At 46.2% G+C, this 16,503-nt stretch overlaps 1 protein-coding gene across 2 annotated transcripts in view; it reads right to left on the bottom strand.

The window, feature by feature from the left end:
- Positions 1-9,444, bottom strand: part of JARID2 (jumonji and AT-rich interaction domain containing 2) — a 211,675-nt gene extending 202,231 nt beyond the window's left edge. Inside the window, exon 1 of one of the 2 annotated variants that reach the window (XM_038124957.1) lies at positions 8,463-9,444. In XM_038124957.1, the coding sequence (XP_037980885.1) occupies positions 8,463-8,507 (45 nt within the window). In that variant the 5' untranslated portion in view covers positions 8,508-9,444. Of the gene's footprint in view, positions 1-6,927; positions 7,036-8,462 lie in introns of those variants that run through there. The other variant, XM_038124967.1, reaches the window with a different exon arrangement.
- Positions 9,445-16,503: the final 7,059 nt, after the last annotated feature.

Here is a 16,503-nt window from a genome sequence, read left to right as displayed (position 1 = left end):
TCAACTTAAAAAACAGTAACAGAAAGCCTTCTTTTCACTTGGCTTCGAGTTTCATGAACTCAAAAGTCTGAATCAAGTTTTCTAGGGCTCAAATAAAAAAAAAAAAAGTGGGTTGGATTTTCTGGGTTTTTTCAGCTCAAGTTGAGTTAAGAAGCTAATTCATCTGGCATACGTGCAGGGTTGCAAATTTGTGTTCCGGGGTTTTTAACATGCATGCTGCAGCTGAGAGATTTGGCTTACAACTTTGATGTACCAAAAAGAACCGTAGGACAAAGTGGCTGAAAGTAATACCCATAAAACAAAAAAGGCGAGAAAGAAGGAAACACATCCCTTCTCTAAGTCACCCTCAGTCTGTCTAATGGGTACCTTACAAAAAGAAAAAAAGCTATAAACATAAGGTGGTAGCCTGCAGCATCTTAAAAATCTAATTGCAATGAACTTTGTGAACATAAAGACTCCCGGTTTAAGAACAGCACAGGAAACTATATGCTAAATATAACAGCTAATAAAAGTATGATAAGCATCTTAAAGACTGAGAGACTAAACAGACTCCTGACCAAGAGTCATGGTTTCTGCCCATTTCAATAGCCGCAACCTGAAAAAATATTTGTACATTGCCACTGACTTGATTCACAGGCTTTACATACCAAGTCCCTCACTGCAATTCTTAAATATGCAGGCCATTCAAAAATGTGGCCAGAAAATTATTTAGCTGTTTTTATGGAGCTGTCAAGGTCCAGGGCATATTGAATTCCTGCTACCTGAGAGCCTCAAAAGCTTACCCTCTTGGCTGGACCTCCCCAAATGCAGCATAACTAGCAAGATGCCTAGTACAAAACTAAATTTTACCCAAGGCAGTAGTAAGTTTTTTTGTTATCCAGAAAAAGAATGAAATACTATCTTTAAAGAGAAAAGAAAGTCCTTCCCATAACATGCAAATGTGGGAAAGGGCAGAGAAGACCATCCCATTCTTGTGGGCAGTGAAGGAAAAAAAATAACCTCATCAAGATCCCAGTACACAACATGTCCAGAAATATCATGGAGCATGTATCTCTACCCACTCACATAAAACTGTTTCAAAAATAGGCACAGAATAAGCATATAGTTGAAAGAGCTGATAATTTCTCCAAATTCACTCCCATCATTTTAATTGAAAAGCATGCACTGCCTCAACACTCATCTGCAAGCAAAGCTAAAAATGAATTGCTTGCAATATATAGTTATCCTAACTTGGCTCAGACAACACAGTATCAAAGTGCAAAACTAAGATTAGTAGATTATGTCAGAATGAGCTCCCATGGTTTATTTTTGAATGCTGTAAATATCGTTAGCCAGTCATCATAGCATGTGTGTGCCAAAATACGCTAATCTCCTGCAACTATCACGTCATCCAAAAGATGTCAGACCAGAAAGGCAAGCTTAAAGAATTGAAAGCAGAGCACCAGGGACTCAAATACCACAAACCCTCCTGGAGTACAGCAGCAAGCCACAGTTTCTCAACTTCCTATTTGCATTTCTTCTCAGTCACAGATCCAAGGCTGCCTTTTTTGCAGAGCAAATCAAGGGAAGAACCTGGCAGAAAAGATGGCAAGAAGCCATGCAGAAAAGATGAAGCAGATTACAGAGGAGAGACATTTAGAAAGGATTAAATCATGCCCCTCAAGTGATGTAATTATGAACTCTTCTGGGGGTATCATCACATTTCTGCTGAACTGATTTTAACAGTGTCAAAATGTCCAATTCCGCCTGTAGCAATTCTACAGGCACGAAACTGTACCTGACCAGAAACTACTCCATCTCCAAAGAGCTCCTGCTCCTGACTTAGATGCAGAAAGTATACAGAGACCTTAGTTGAGTTTTCTCACTTTGTTTTCAGTGTATTTTTAATCATAAAATCCCAAAGCCCAATAAAAGGAGGGTTTTGTCCCTCAGATAAAAATAGGGGATATTGTTTGTGACGCATCACTCCAGGATGTGACTTTGCACAGGATTTGCTGCAGAATGCTGAAGCAGCTTCACATCTTCCCTGTGTGCACCAGCAAAATGATGACTTCCACCTGTGCCTCTTTAAACCCTGCTTCCATGCTCAGCCAGGCTGGTCACTCCAGAATGGCTTCCTGCAGAAGCATAAATTAAGCCAATAAACTTGGCACGGGAGCAGATGGGGGGCACTCCCAGCATGCGTCTGCTCACAGACCAAGGAGCCGTGATCCCAAGCCCAGAGACACAGCGTTGGGCACGGCTATGGTCCTGCCACTGCTGGGCTTTGCCACTCATCATGGCCACCCTTGCAGATCAACTTCAACAGCAGCATTTTACAGCTTCAGATCCCTTTTCTGTGTAGGAAAGAGTCAGAAAAAAAAAAAGACAGGACATGCAGAGGGGAGGAGAGCTAGCATATTTTCAAACAAGACCTCACTGCTATAATTAAAGGGTTTATTCCTTTCCCACAGCCCACACTGGAAATACCAGGCCTCTGTCAGATTACTGAAGGAACAACTTCAGAACAGGATGTCATTACACAAGGGAAAGTGTGAAACCCGAGCAAGTGAAACAGCAAATGGTTTTAAACCTTCTACCTACTGCTTCATTGAGGAAACGTTTTTGTGACTGACTGAAATAAACTCACCCCTCCAAATGAAAACCAAGAGCTCCCAAATAAAATCTGCCTGTTAAAAACCAAGGATTGCATCCAATATTCCCAGAAGTAATAAGCCAGCAAAACAACCAACCCATCAAAGATCTAAGAGAGCTTTGATGAGACCAAATAGATTTTGGCAATCATATTATTTCCTGTATCTGAATTTCAGCGCCAAGTAATCCTCACACACCAGACCTGAATTTTACAAGCGATTTGCAGATTTTAAGTTTCCTAGTGGCTTCCTACCACTTAAAATGTTTTAAATAAAAAATGGTGGTTAAGTACAAAAAGTCTATGTGTACCATGTCCCATCATTCCTTAGGACATTAAACTCCAGGTACATTTTACCCTTTTCTCTAAGGTCCTAACAACAGGTTAAAAACTGTCAAGCTGAAGTTTTGGCCTGTGGGGTAGGGACATTTAGGGCCATCAGCACCAGGAAACACTTAAGGGAAGTTCAGGTTTGGCAACACTGAAATTTGCATTAATAGACTTGAATTTTAATGTTCCGTTAATCTTACACAGAGGCAGTCAAATCCATCAGCACTATTGTTTTCAGACTGTCTGCCCACTAAGGCAAACAATGCATCATTTACACTTGGTTTACATTTATAGTTGGGAAGCAAGCCATGCAAAGGACTAAGGGGGAGAAACCAGAGTGTTTTAAATGCAAATTTGGATTTTGAAGAATCGAGTATTCCTCTGCAAATTCCACATCTGCTAGATCACACAAAAGCTGGGTGCTTGTAATAAAAAATAATAAACGTGTCTCTGTTTTTCCTTTCCCTACTTTAAAATTGCCTTTAAAGCCTTCCTTTCACTCGACTGCTACAAACTGGAAACTTTAGAAATGAAAGCAGCTGGTCTTTCCCCTCCATCAAGTTGATTGAATTCAGTCACTATACAATAAAAATGGGCAAAAGCAAACCCCAAATCAACCCACAAAAACATGTCCCACCTCCTCAAAAGCTTTCACTTACGTTCAAGCCAGGAAATAACAGTAATGTGCATAAACAAAACAAATTTTAACGTGGATTCTCTTGAGCTTCAGACTACAGATTTAAAAATTGACCTACTTTATGTAATACTCCCACAGCTGAGTCATCACAGTATCAACTGGTCTCTATCAGCTGCAGGGTATGATCGTCTCTTAAAAAAAATAGAAGCATACATACTGAAATGCCTTTTTTATTATGTTAAGAATAGAACGTTAATCTAACAGTCCAGACCATAACTGGGGATGGGGAAAATTCTGAAGAAAGTTGGAACCACATAAAGTAGTCTCTTATAATGCAGATGCCATGCCTTGTAGCAACAGCCTGTAAGCTACAGGATAGAATATTGGAGAAGGCAGCAGAAATACAGATTAGTTCCAACTCTGCTGCTGTTACAGCATGTAGCTTCAGGCAAGTAATTTAGACTTCTTTCTTTTTCATCAAACAATAAAATGGAGGGAATGCTACTGCCTTACAGAATCAGCTGACGCTTATACCACACTTTAGCATATGCATAACATTAGCTAATACTACAGAAAAGGAAGGGGTAATGTGTTTTTAATACTGGCTTTGTAGGCCTCACAAGAGAAGGTGAAAGTGCTTAATGAACATTAGAAACTCTTCACAGGGGCCTTGATTCACTCTAATTCACTCTGGGCAGCATCTTACTGCTCCTGGCTTGCAGACCATCAGAGTGAGCAGGAGTCCATTAGTATCTCAGGGCAAAGTGTCTGTTGATAGAAAAATACTCATTTAAAGAAAAAAAAGTATTTTAATTACTAGTTTCTACTTACGCACTATCCTATAGCCACTTACAACATAATGATATAGTCTCAAGAGACCAGAAGGAGGTTAAGAGGAACCCAAAAGTAGCTCTCGAGTGCAGCTAGCATCTTCAAGTTTTTCATAAAGGAAAAGAAAGACTTGAGCAGCTATACTGCTGGAATTGTTACAGCAAGTGTGAAAGAGACCCAAGAGAAAAAAGCACCAAAAGGTGATGTGAACGAACATGCAACTTACACTGAATACTATCTCTGCTGCCAGCAGCCTATTTACATTATTTCTTGTAGGAAGTGGTCAAACTTCAAGCCTGTCATCAGTTGTGGGGATAGGGGAGAGAAATGGCAACCGCTCACAGGAAAAGAAGCAGGGCAGGCAGCTCCAGCTGAAGCCCTGGGGTGCCCAGGGTCAGACTTCTGCACAAATGCCCCTGATGCAGAAGAAGGGGGTGGTGCTGCAGAGTTACCACCCCCCCCAAAACTCCCTGAGCCCACATCAAGCACGCCCAAATAAAGAGTATTGTTTCAAAGGCTGCAGCAGGCACAGGAGCTCTCAGATGTCTGCAGTATGCTAATCCTGGCCAGGCCTTGCTGGCCCTCTGTCTGAGGGGCTTACCAGGCCATCCGTAGGTGAAGCGTGTCACCTCATGGCAGACTACAGCACTTTTACTTCTGCAAGGACAAGGAAACAAATCACACGAGGTGACAGTAGTGACATTACTCCTTAATTATACTTCACCATCTGCTACCGTGGCAGAACAGTGCAGGTATTTTTAGGCGGTAATCCAGGTCTGATACTCTGAGACCTAAGCTAGCAAGAACAGAAAATTTGATATTCGTGCATCACAAAAACGGTCACAAAAATGCACCTGTGAAATTACGTTCAAGACATCAAAGCTTTTGAATCAAGAACTATTAATTCCAAACGCATACTGAACGCAGTCTGGCTTCTCGGTGGATGCTTTACAAAGCTGTCAGTTTTGTGAGGCTGGAGCCAAAAGGCAATATTTGATATGTAAAGATGTTTGAGAAGGAGGAGGGTAAAGTGAGAAGAAAGAGTTGTATGAGTCAGCCATGGATCTTTTAAAAATTAAGCGATAGCATTTTTAAACCACAGGAAAAGAAGATGCATACACGGATTTCCTCATTCCTGGTTTACCAATCGCAAAAGGTAACGCTCCCTAAGTTTAAGAGAACTTTCAATTGCGAGCACTTACGGAGCAGGGAGCCAAGCCCTGCGAGGGCAGCCCACACGGAGGCTTTCCTCCATTGTTCTCGCTACCTTCTTGTTTTCAGAATTCATTTTGCAAATGCTGAAAAGAAAAAAACAGCAGCAGCAGCCTGAACAGGCTCCACTCCTGACACAAGGCCAGTCTAAGCCGAGGCTGGATGGGGCTCTGAGCAACCTGATCTAGTGGAGAGTGTCCCTGCCCACGGCAGGGGGGCTGGAACTAGGTGATACCCAAGGTCCCCTTCCAGCCCAAACCGTTCTGTGATTCTATGATTCTGTGACAACTCGCAGTGACACGAGAGGAACGGGGCCACGAAGTACCGCTTGGTGCCCGTGGGGCGGCTGTGCTCTCGCTCCTCTGGCGGAGCATCACCTCCGGCCTAGGGGCACCAGGGACCCGGGGTGGGCAGCAGGGCCCGACACCGGGACCATTGTTCCAGGTGCAGGCGAAGCTTGTGCTGGCACCGGAGAGGAGGAGGAGGCGGCGGCGGCGCGCTCCGCCGGGCTACCGTAGCGCCCGAAGGTCACGGGTAGGAGACGTGCCACCACGCGTGTCGCCACAGGGCGACGTGACCGGCGCTCTCCTCCCACCCCGAAGGCGGCAGGGCGGCCCCGCACCTGCTCACCTGGCCCGGGCCGCCCCCTCGCCCCGTGCCTGCCTCCCTCCCCCGCGGCGCCGCCGAGCGCTGCCCCGGGGGCTCCTCCCGCCCCCGCCCCGCCTCGGCTCTGACGTCACGGAGGGGCGGGGGGGCGCAGTGCTGGGGGGCGCCGAAGGTTCCGCGGCGCGCAGGCCCGTCCCTTTGTGACGTCACGGGAGCGGGGCGAACCTGGCCGGGCGGCGGCGTGGCCGGCGGCCCGCGGGCTCCGTCACAGCCCCGGCAACCTGTTGCTGCCGCCGCCGCCGCCGCCAGCGCGCCCCGCCGGCACCGCCGCCCCCTGCAAAAAAACGAAAATGGGGAGGGGCTGGCGGGAGAAAGAGGAGAGGGGGGAGAAGGGTTAAATAAAAGCGCCGCCGCGAAGTTGTGAGCGGGAGAGCGAGCACCCCTGCACATTGTCCGCCCTCGTCTCTCCTCCCCCAGGAGTCGCGCTCTCGGCCGGCCTCTGCCCGGCGGTGCGGGAGCGGCGCCGCATTGTTAGCCCCGGGGAGCCCGGGGGGAGCCGGGCTTTGGGGTGGTCTCTCCCCCTTTTCCTCTTGCCACCGTCCCCCTTTAATTAATAACACCGCGGTTTCCTTTCTCCCCCCCCCCCCCCCCCCCCCCCGCCCCGCTTTTGTCTGCCTGCCTGGGAAACGTGGACGCCTCGCGTGTTTCGCCAGACTTTCCACCCGCCGTTCCCGTTTCGATGCCATACTTTAAACTCGCCGGCCCCGGGCTCCCCTCTCCTCTGCAATGCGGATGTATTTTAATTCGGAAATTTCGGGGGGTGCGGGGGGGGTGGAAAGGAGGAGGGGGGCAGCTTCGACATAGCGCGCAGCCCCCCCCCCCCCCCCCCCCTTCATCCCCAAAACCACACACACACATCGTTCCACCGCCTCTCCCGGGCAGCGTTGCACCGGGGCGGGCAATCGATAGCGGCAGTCAGCTGAAGTCAACTGCAGTTTTTACCAAATCTATAGAATACCGAGGCAAAGTGTCCCGAAGGTCACCCTCCCTGCTAAGGGACACCCCGCCGCTGAAAGAAATCGGCGCAGACGACAAGACGCGATATAAACTACAACTTTTAAAGCCTAGCATCAAACACGCCCAAAAGCGAGGATTTCTATGTATTTTCCCCCATATTCGCCCCCAAAAATTCGGTTTTTTGTTGTTTTTTTGGTTGTTTTTTTTTTAACATGGAGATAAAAATCATTATTCGCTCTACTGCATATATGGATAATCCCCTCCGCTTTTCCAAACGTAAGGAAAAACTGTCCTGTGCCAATCAAAACGTAACTGGAGCACGAACAAAAATCCAACTACCCATCCACATTTATATGTTTAAAGGATTAGACAATTACGAGGGATTGGTTAAGCGGCTGAATAAAGAGAGGCAGAAATACAGCCCAAGCTGCGCTGGATTAGCCCAAATTTTCGAGCCATCATAATGAATTATTTTTAAAACAGCACCGAGCCATTTTCCTCATTATTCCAGTCAATCCCGAGGAACGCGCTGCCCGTAAGGCGATCCCCGGCTGCTCCGGTGTCTTATCCAAGGCAGAGCAGCCGAGGATCGCACACAGGAGAAGGGGATGTGGTACTGCGAGAGAAACCAGCTCGCCATAACCAGACACTCGGTTTCAACTTAAAGGGCTTCCAACAACCACCGCCGCCGCTTCACCAGACGGGGACAGACACACGTAGATAATTTTAAAAAAATGCAAAAAAAGAAAGAAACCCAAACCACCACCCCCCCCCCCAAAAAAAAAAAAAAAAACCAAAAAAAAACACCAACCCCAAAAAATAACAACAAACCTATTTTAGCATGCAAAAGCACAGAATTAAGAAAACCGCCTGAAAATGCAGTTCGGTGACACTATCGGGGCAGCCCCCCGAGCTCCTCGCGTTTCATCTAAAACTAGATTATGATTGTGTCATTTGAGGTCAATACATTTATTCACTGGAGGAATCGCTACACAAATCTGGTTTTATAACCGAACTGGATAGCAGGCTTCCCCGTTAAAAGGGGCCTCTCAAACTCCCCCACCACACCACAGAAAAATCAAATTCAGCATCACATTTGTTCCCAAAGCCTTAGAGCTGCAAGATTAGCTATAAACTTGACATTCACTGCCATTTCCTAAAACTGGGAGTCAAACGATGTATGTTATGACCACTTACGTATTTCTTTTGAATTATATTCCTCTTGGGTCTTTCTTTGCTCATTCTGGTATCCAAATTCTGATTGCAAAAGGGGACAATTGCTTCATGAATTAAAGCCGAGACAATTAAAAAAAAAATTTAAAAATACCGAAAAATCCAGGGGGGAGGGGGTTGTTTGTAGTGGTATCTTGTAATCCGACTTTCTTTCCTCACAATGTGATTCTCCTAGCAATAAATCCGAGAAATGGGGGACGGAAGAAAAAAAAAATAAGACGAATGCGAAGGAAACAAAAAAAAAATCACTTTAGTGAAGCATTATAATGGAAAATTTCCCCCTAAATACAAAAAAACGACGCCCTTGATATCCCCTTTTCTCTTTCTCAAGCCGCCTAAGCGATCTGCAGGTCCTTAGTGTCAGAGCTGTAGTTACATCTTGGAGGAGGAAAGGGGCCGGGAGGAGAAGATAAATAATCGGGACGTTGAAAGTCACGTTTGTGCCGCTGCAGCAGGGAAAGCGGCAGGGACAACTCCAGCAGCGGCGGCGGCTCCGGCGGCAGCAGCGGCGGCGGCAGCGAGGGCTGCACGCACCGTGTGTGTCTCCGCTCCTCCAGCTCCCCCCCTAACCAATGAGAACAGCTCTCCGCCAGCAACTTTAAATGGACCTGGCTCTTTTTTTTTTTTTTTTTTCCCTCCCCTCCTCTGTTGTTAATATATATGTCTGCGTGCGTGCGTGTGCGCGCGCGCGTGTATGTGTGTGTGTGTGTGTGTGTATATATATATATGTATATGTATGTATGTATGTATGCGTGTGTGTATATATATACACACACGGACACACGGCACACACACATACATGCATACACCGCCTAGGGCTCGCCCTTAATTCCTAACCGCGGCAGCAGCCGCAGCGCCCGGCCCCTCGCCGCGCTCGGCGCATGCAACAGGCCTTGCTGAACACTCCATGCGTGTCAAGCGTCATGCGCTTCCCTCTCCCCACCCCCACCCCTCTTCCCACCTCCCTTCTTTCGGCATTTAAGCGTGGCCACCCGGCAGCCAAGGTCGCCGCGAGCCCTACGCCGAAACCCGAGCCGAGAGTTTGAAGACGCTCCCTCAAGAGCGCAGCACGCTCTGTCGCCGTGCCCTGCCCCCCTCCCCGCCCCGCTGCAGCCTCCTCACTCCTCCCGCCTGCCAAGGGCTGTCCTTCCGCTCCGTCCTTGCGCCCGCCGCGCCTCCCCCGGCTTCGACACGCACGGGGGGCCCGCCGCGCTGGCAGCACCTGAAAGTCACGTTTGGCCGCGAAGGCCCCAAGAATTGTCCTTGCTCGTGGGGAAAGTAGTAGTTCCCTCGCCACAAAATGGCGAACGGCGGAGAACTACACCTCCCGGCGTGCACCGCGCGCCCGGCGGCCGATTGGCTGCTGGGCAAGGAACCCCCTTCGCCACGCTCGTCCTTCCCCAACACCACCACCCCCCCACACACACGTTGGTTTCCCCCTCCCGCTTGTCTCCCTCATCTTCCTCCCCTCCGCGGCGCTCGGTGGTAGAGGCTGGGAGGGGGGTGGCAGAGGGCGGGGGAGAGGCACGACACGAGAGGGAGGAGGAGGAGGAGAAGGGCGAGGGGGAAGTTTATTGGGAATCGCTGACAGGGAGTGGGGAGGCAGGCAGGCGCCGCGGGAGGCTGCAGGCAGAGCGCGGGGATTAATGTGTCTGGGTTGGGCTGGGAAGTGGCGGCCCGAGAACTTCGTGTCTGTGTGCTGCGCCCGCCGAGGAGGCGGCGGTCTGGGTCTGCCGGACAGACAGACGGACGGACTGCCTGCCCGCCTGGCGAGCGGGCGGTGTCAGCTAGGGACACGCTGCGGGCTGGGCTGCGCCGTGCGGGGCCCGCTCGGTGTCTCCAAGGTGTCCCGAGGTCGCGCCTCCTGCGCCGCCGCCGCGCCGGGGCTGCCCCGCGGGACCCGGGCCGGTGGCCCGGCGCGCCCGGGAATAACCTTTGTGTGCGGATGGATGTGTGCTTCTGAACGCCGCCGAGAGCCCGGCGGCTTCCCAGGAGCAGCCGCCCGTCCTCGCTCAGGGCTGGTCGGTAGCTGTGCCCCATCCTCGGCGGGCTCTGCCGCTGGACTCGCCGGTGGCTCCTGGAAACCCGGTGTCGGTGCGAAATGCCGCAGTCCCAATTCTCGATTAATTTCAAGTGGTTTTTGTTTCATTAAAATAAAATGAAAGTAAACTGTTATGGAAGTGGAATGTCCTTCTTCAGCAAAAGCCCAGCAGTTCCTTAATGGTGGGTTAAGCAGAGAGGAGGGTCACGAAGTTCATGAGGGGACTAAAGCACCTTCCCTCCGAAGACAGGTTGGGAATGTTTGCGGCTGTTCAGCCTGGAGAAGAAAATATTCTTTGGACATTCCATATTGTTCAAAGCCAGGTTGGAGAAGGCCTTTGAGCATCCTGATCTAGAGGAAATTGTCCTTTCCCAGGACAGCAGGAGCCATAACTAGGTGATCTTTAAGGTTTCTTCCAACCCCTAATATTCTGTGATTCTATAATTACATCTCCTCCAGGGACAGGGAGGAAAGAGTGTCATTAATGATCTCCCTTGGTGTGAGGTATCACCGTACCCAATTTGTGTTTGTGCTTTTCTGTAGAACTCACCACCGACTATGAGCTTTTACTCATAGTAAAAGATGTACTTTTACACTAATGACTACACTTGGGTGATGCTTCGGGAGCTTTACGCTGTCTTCCACATGGAGTTTTTATGTTCAGTTCCCTTCTGGAGCGTATTATATCTGCCCCACAGGAATGGCAGCTTTTGTGCAAGACTCTTGAGTGGCAGTGATCACGGTCAGGAGAGCAGGACACAGAACTTGCCAGAACCTCACTCACTAGTACCTAGCCTTGAGTCTTCACCATGAGAACATCCTTTCCTCCCTTATGTAAATAAGTGACCGTGGTGTTCTCCCTTTACCTTAGAAACACAATACAAATAACGTTTAAGACATTGAATGGAGGAAATAAATTTACGTCGTAATTTCTCTAGTTTCCCTTAACCTGTTCGTGTTTATTGCTAATTATTTCAGGACTCTTTTCCTAATCTTGTTTAATAAAAATTGGGGTATAGAATGGTCTGTGCTTGGCCTCATCCAATTTCAAAGCTTTTATGATAATACTACTTGTGATCAGGTTAGTCTGTTGAAGCCTTTCCTTTAGGTCTCTTACAGGAAAATATAGATTCCTTCTTAAGAGTAAGTCTAAAGTGAGGTTTTTGTTCCTTGAAATTGGAAATTTAGACATTTCTCGCAGGACTGTTTAACTTCCTGCCCTCACTTGTTTTTATTAAAATGTTTATGTAGCATGAAGGTCTAGGACATCCTTTGAAGAAAATGCTTTTTTCTTGGCTTTTCTTCAATTAGTAACAACAAGTCTATGCTTCTCCAGGAGACATTTTGGAAAACCAGAAGAGACAAAGATAGCCAGCCATTCATGTATTTCTGAGTCAACAACTGAGCAAAAGATTTTCATAGAAAACCTACCTGACTTTTCTCAGATGGCGTAAGGTAGCAAACCCAACTATTCCCCCGCCCCTTACTTTGCAGATTGCTTCCTGAGTGGTCTTAAAAGTCTCGGTGTTGCTATGTTTGCTACTGGCTTTTGTGCCATGTGTTGAACAAGAGCTTACTGTCAGTGCAAACTAATGAATTTTCTTCTTGAGGCTGGGTGGCAGAAACCTTTCCCATAGATCCGTGGCTCTATTTACATTTGTGTTCTGTTACACAGAGCATTGTATTGTGCACATGCTGGGTATCGTGTATCCGCCGTGGGTCTTGCCTTTCAGTTCTAGCTTGTGTACATTTTGGGGACTGACCTTTTAAATACTGACGCTGGACTGGTTTGCAAAATTAATTAAATGGTGGTACAATGGCACTTAGTATCATAGGTTAACTGCTATTGATGTCAGTGTTTGCAATTACATTTGATCACTTTTTTCCTAGTTTCATTGTGACTTTCATCATGGTCACTTCCAACTGCAACTCTGCTTGGAGATGTTTGAGAAGCGACTACCGTTAGCAGGATAGAGATTCCTTGTTCCTTTTCCCCCTTGTTTCCTTCTCATTCATTTCTTCATTGTAAATAATACTTTTACAGGAATTACACAAATTTGCAAAGGAGCTCCCAAACTGGATTTATGTGTTCTACAACTAGTTTTTAGTCACTCTCCAGTGTCAACCTTTCCAATAACCTCAGTGGTCTCAGTATAATACTATTGTACAAAAAACTTCGGGGATTTTTTGTTTCTTTGGGTTTGTTGGGGTTTTTTGTTTTGAGTGGGAAGGGGGATTTCTTGGTTTGCATGGTTCATTTAGGAACGCTTTTTTGGATGGGGGGGAGGATATTGTGGATTATTTCTTTGCATTATTTCTTTGCATGTGCATTACACATTTTTTTCATTGTTCATTTGGACTTGTGCATACTAAGCATCCTAGGTGCAGTTATCTCTGAGCAAGAGGTGAAACATGGTCACTTTCTAGCATATAATATAACTTTCCAGCACACAATTCAATGAAAAGTAAAGGAACCTTCATTCAAAAGGAACCTTGGTGATACCTCTGCAGCTACTAGTGTTTTCATAATATTTGCCTAGTTTACATCTCAGTGAAGATAAAATCCCTCTGAGGTTGTAGGAAAAGAACGTTCATCATGGCTGACTTACCTATGACTGTATTTTTTTTTTTTTATTAGGGACTACTGCTTTCGGCACTTTTGGACTTGGAAGGCAGATATATGTGCAGATTGGTTTGTGTTGTCCTCGGAATTCTGGGGCAAGAGTTTTAGTAAGTTAACGTGGAAGGTCTTGCTATGGGTGCTGGCCAAAACACGTCAAAATTAATAAAAAAAAGAATATGTAGTCCATAAGGAAAATGATACTATTTTAAAAGTTTTTTAGTTCTTATCTCTTCTTATTGGGCAAACAGATAAAACAATAGGCACAAGCAGTACGGGGAAGGCCAAAAGAACATGGAGTGAACTCGTGAGCTACAATTCACCAGTCGGCAAACACAGGGCGTGATGCCAGACAAGTTCAGCTATAAAAGAGCCTTGTCCTGGGGGCAGGCTGTGATTCTTTGTGGACAGATGGCTGCTTACCAGTTCATAAAGATCACTTCTGGATACCTTTTCTTCAACTCCTATTTACCTGAATTATGTCTCAGAAAATACAAGATTAAATTCTCTAGTGTTGAACAGGTTTTCTACAATTGAAAGTGATGCAGCTTTGAATTCTGAGACCTTATATCTTGTGTGGATTAAAGCAAAATGTTTTTTACATTGAGAAGGATGAGGGTGAGAGAGGGTTGGTAGCTTTGTGCTGATAGATACAGAACTTGCTTCTAGCCCTAGAATCTGGTTGGCCATCTGCAGAGATGTGTGAAGAATTCTCAGGGGTTTTTTTGAGGTTTGAATCGCTTCTTGGAAGCTTGGTGGAGTAGGTAAAGGGACTTTAAAATGGATCCCCAGGTTTGTCAGATCAATACACATTCCTACAGAGTAGCTTTTCGTGCTACAAGCAATGACAGCATTTATGTATAGCATATTTCATTTCATGTTTGAGAAGATGGAACTTTACTACAGGCAGACAGCTCTTCCTGCTAGCAACTAAGAAGGATGTGGAGGCCATCAGAAAGAGGCCTCTGCCTAAGATCCCTTGCCACTGGCTTGAGTTGATGCCTAGACCCAACGCTGTGGTTTCCACGTTTCCTGATTGGGGTTCCCCTCCATCTCCTGTCATGCTTTACATCCTAGCTGTCCTGTATTCATAGTCTGCCTTATTGTTTAGCTTTGGTCTTTAAAGCTCTGTAACACATTGCAGTAGTATTGGAGTAGAATATTAAAAATAGCATTGCAATACTTATTTAAGAGAAAACCAGCTACTGCACTGAATTAATCCCTTGGAGAAGAGGGAAGTGGAACTTTCTTTTACTTGTTCCCACGGGGAACTAGAGATACGAGTACCCAGTTACTGGTAATCAGTTTGGCCACTTCCCCCCAACCTCTTTTACTTGTGAAATATATGTATAAATGTATGTGTTTGTTAAATATTAACATAAAATGCAAATATAATGACCATGCAGCCTAGAAAGCTGCTGAACATGCAAGGTGTTGCCTCTGCATCTGGGTCTAAGGTTTCCCAACAGGCAGCTTCCAGCATGCACTTAGGCTCTGCATGTGTAGTAGATTCTGCATCACATGCACAGAGGGTCGATTCACGCACCGTGGATTTATGCACGTGATTTAAAGTCCTCTGGGTAATTGAGACATGGTGCCTGGCATCTCCAGGATCCTTGAAGCGGCCATACATGCACGTTCAGGCAGACACTACACGGATGGTCAGAGTGAAAGGATATTAAAGTGGCTAAGATAAGCACTCAAAAGTTATGAAATGCTAGAATTGGGGAAAAGCTTATGCAGCATTAATTCTATCCATACATCTATATATTGCTTTGTAATAATCCTAAAATAGATTACATACCTTTCCCCCCACCTCCATGGAATGATTGGGTTTTATTTGGTGCATTAAGTGAGTCTGCTCTGGGGATGAATTAGAGTACATGCTGAAGGAGAGAGAGTGTTGTCTGTTGAACTCTTACCCTCCTGTGTTTCTGTGAGCGTAAGAAGGGAAGACATAATCTCATTGTTAAGACAGCTGAATGTTGCTTTGGAGAAGTTGATCCTCTGCCAAGGAGTGTGATGCTGGGTAAGCCATTTACATCAATCTTTTAATAGTGGCCAGGTCAGCCCTACTAATTTGTACATAAATAGCTACAGTTGTCAGGTGGGTGATGAATTGTGACTTGTGACTATCATAGCTCTTGGATCCAAATCTCCTAGTGTGCAGGATACTTTGTTCTCCCACTTGAAAATGTAGAAGAGGAGATGGGGAAATAAGTATGTCTTATAGTTGCTAAAGTGTTCCTGTTGTAGCTCTTGCATCGTTCCTCATTTTATGGGTTCTCTTAGGACCATACATGTATCTGCACCAAAGGCTGCTGGAAGCTGTGTAATTTGACTACAGAATATGCAGTGCTTAATGCTAGCAAGACCTGGATTTTAGGTATTTTGAGACCCTTTAGATCTTAATTTCTGATTGCCTCATTTTACAGACTGTAAAATGGAATTAATACATTCCTTTGGCACACAGAACTGATGGCAACATATCACTTGTGGACTGTCATGATGTTCTCAGATCAAGCACTGCAGAAGAAGCACTACAAGTCTTCATCTGGCTCTTTGTCTGCCTTTTCTCTATTGAATTTAGTACTTTAGTACTTTGTCAGCTTTTCTTTTCTTTGAATTTTATTTCACTCCTTTTTACAGCTAGCAATGTAAGGTTGCTTGTCCTTGCCACATTGTTCAGCATTTACTGCAGTTTGCTTAGTTGCCCTGCATCTGTTGAGATGTAGGATTGTGGGACAGTAACCCCTGAGGCACAGAAGCTTGAACAAAATCCTCAGAAATACACAAGCTTAAACAAAAATTGTCAAATTTATATGAACTTCTGATTTTGTTTCAGTGCAAGTTGCTGCATAAACTCTAATCTTGCTTGAATGTGAACTGTTTTAGTTGAGTTAGTAGTTTAAACCATTTCATTAAATTGAAGTAAGAGGCTTTAACATGGAGATAAGAGCTCTACGAGGAAGAAGGGGAACAGGAGTGTCTTAGTGAAAGGAAGAGGGGGTGGAGAGAAGCACTCCGTCCTTCTTCCTCCTCTTCTTCTTACTTCTCTGTGCTCATTTAAAAGTCTGTCTTTCTTGCTCCCTTCTCTCCCTCAGCCTTATGAAGAGTATGATACTTACTTTGAGCCATGGGGAAGATCGTGCTTGTGGGACTAATACTCTCAAAGTTGTGATCAGAGGACAATGTTGATGGGCAAGGGGAGATCCTCTCTGTGGCCAGGGAAAGATGACTGCCTTGCCTGTATTTCATTAGTGAAAAGTGGCATGGGAGTGGGGGAAGAATTGAGAGGAGGAAGTGGAGGGTAGGTGGGACTGGAGTGCAGAAGCAGGTAGGTT

This window comes from Motacilla alba, chromosome 2 (assembly GCF_015832195.1).
Source record: "Motacilla alba alba isolate MOTALB_02 chromosome 2, Motacilla_alba_V1.0_pri, whole genome shotgun sequence".
NCBI lineage: Eukaryota > Metazoa > Chordata > Aves > Passeriformes > Motacillidae > Motacilla > Motacilla alba.
This window is presented reverse-complemented; position numbering and strand designations above follow the sequence as displayed.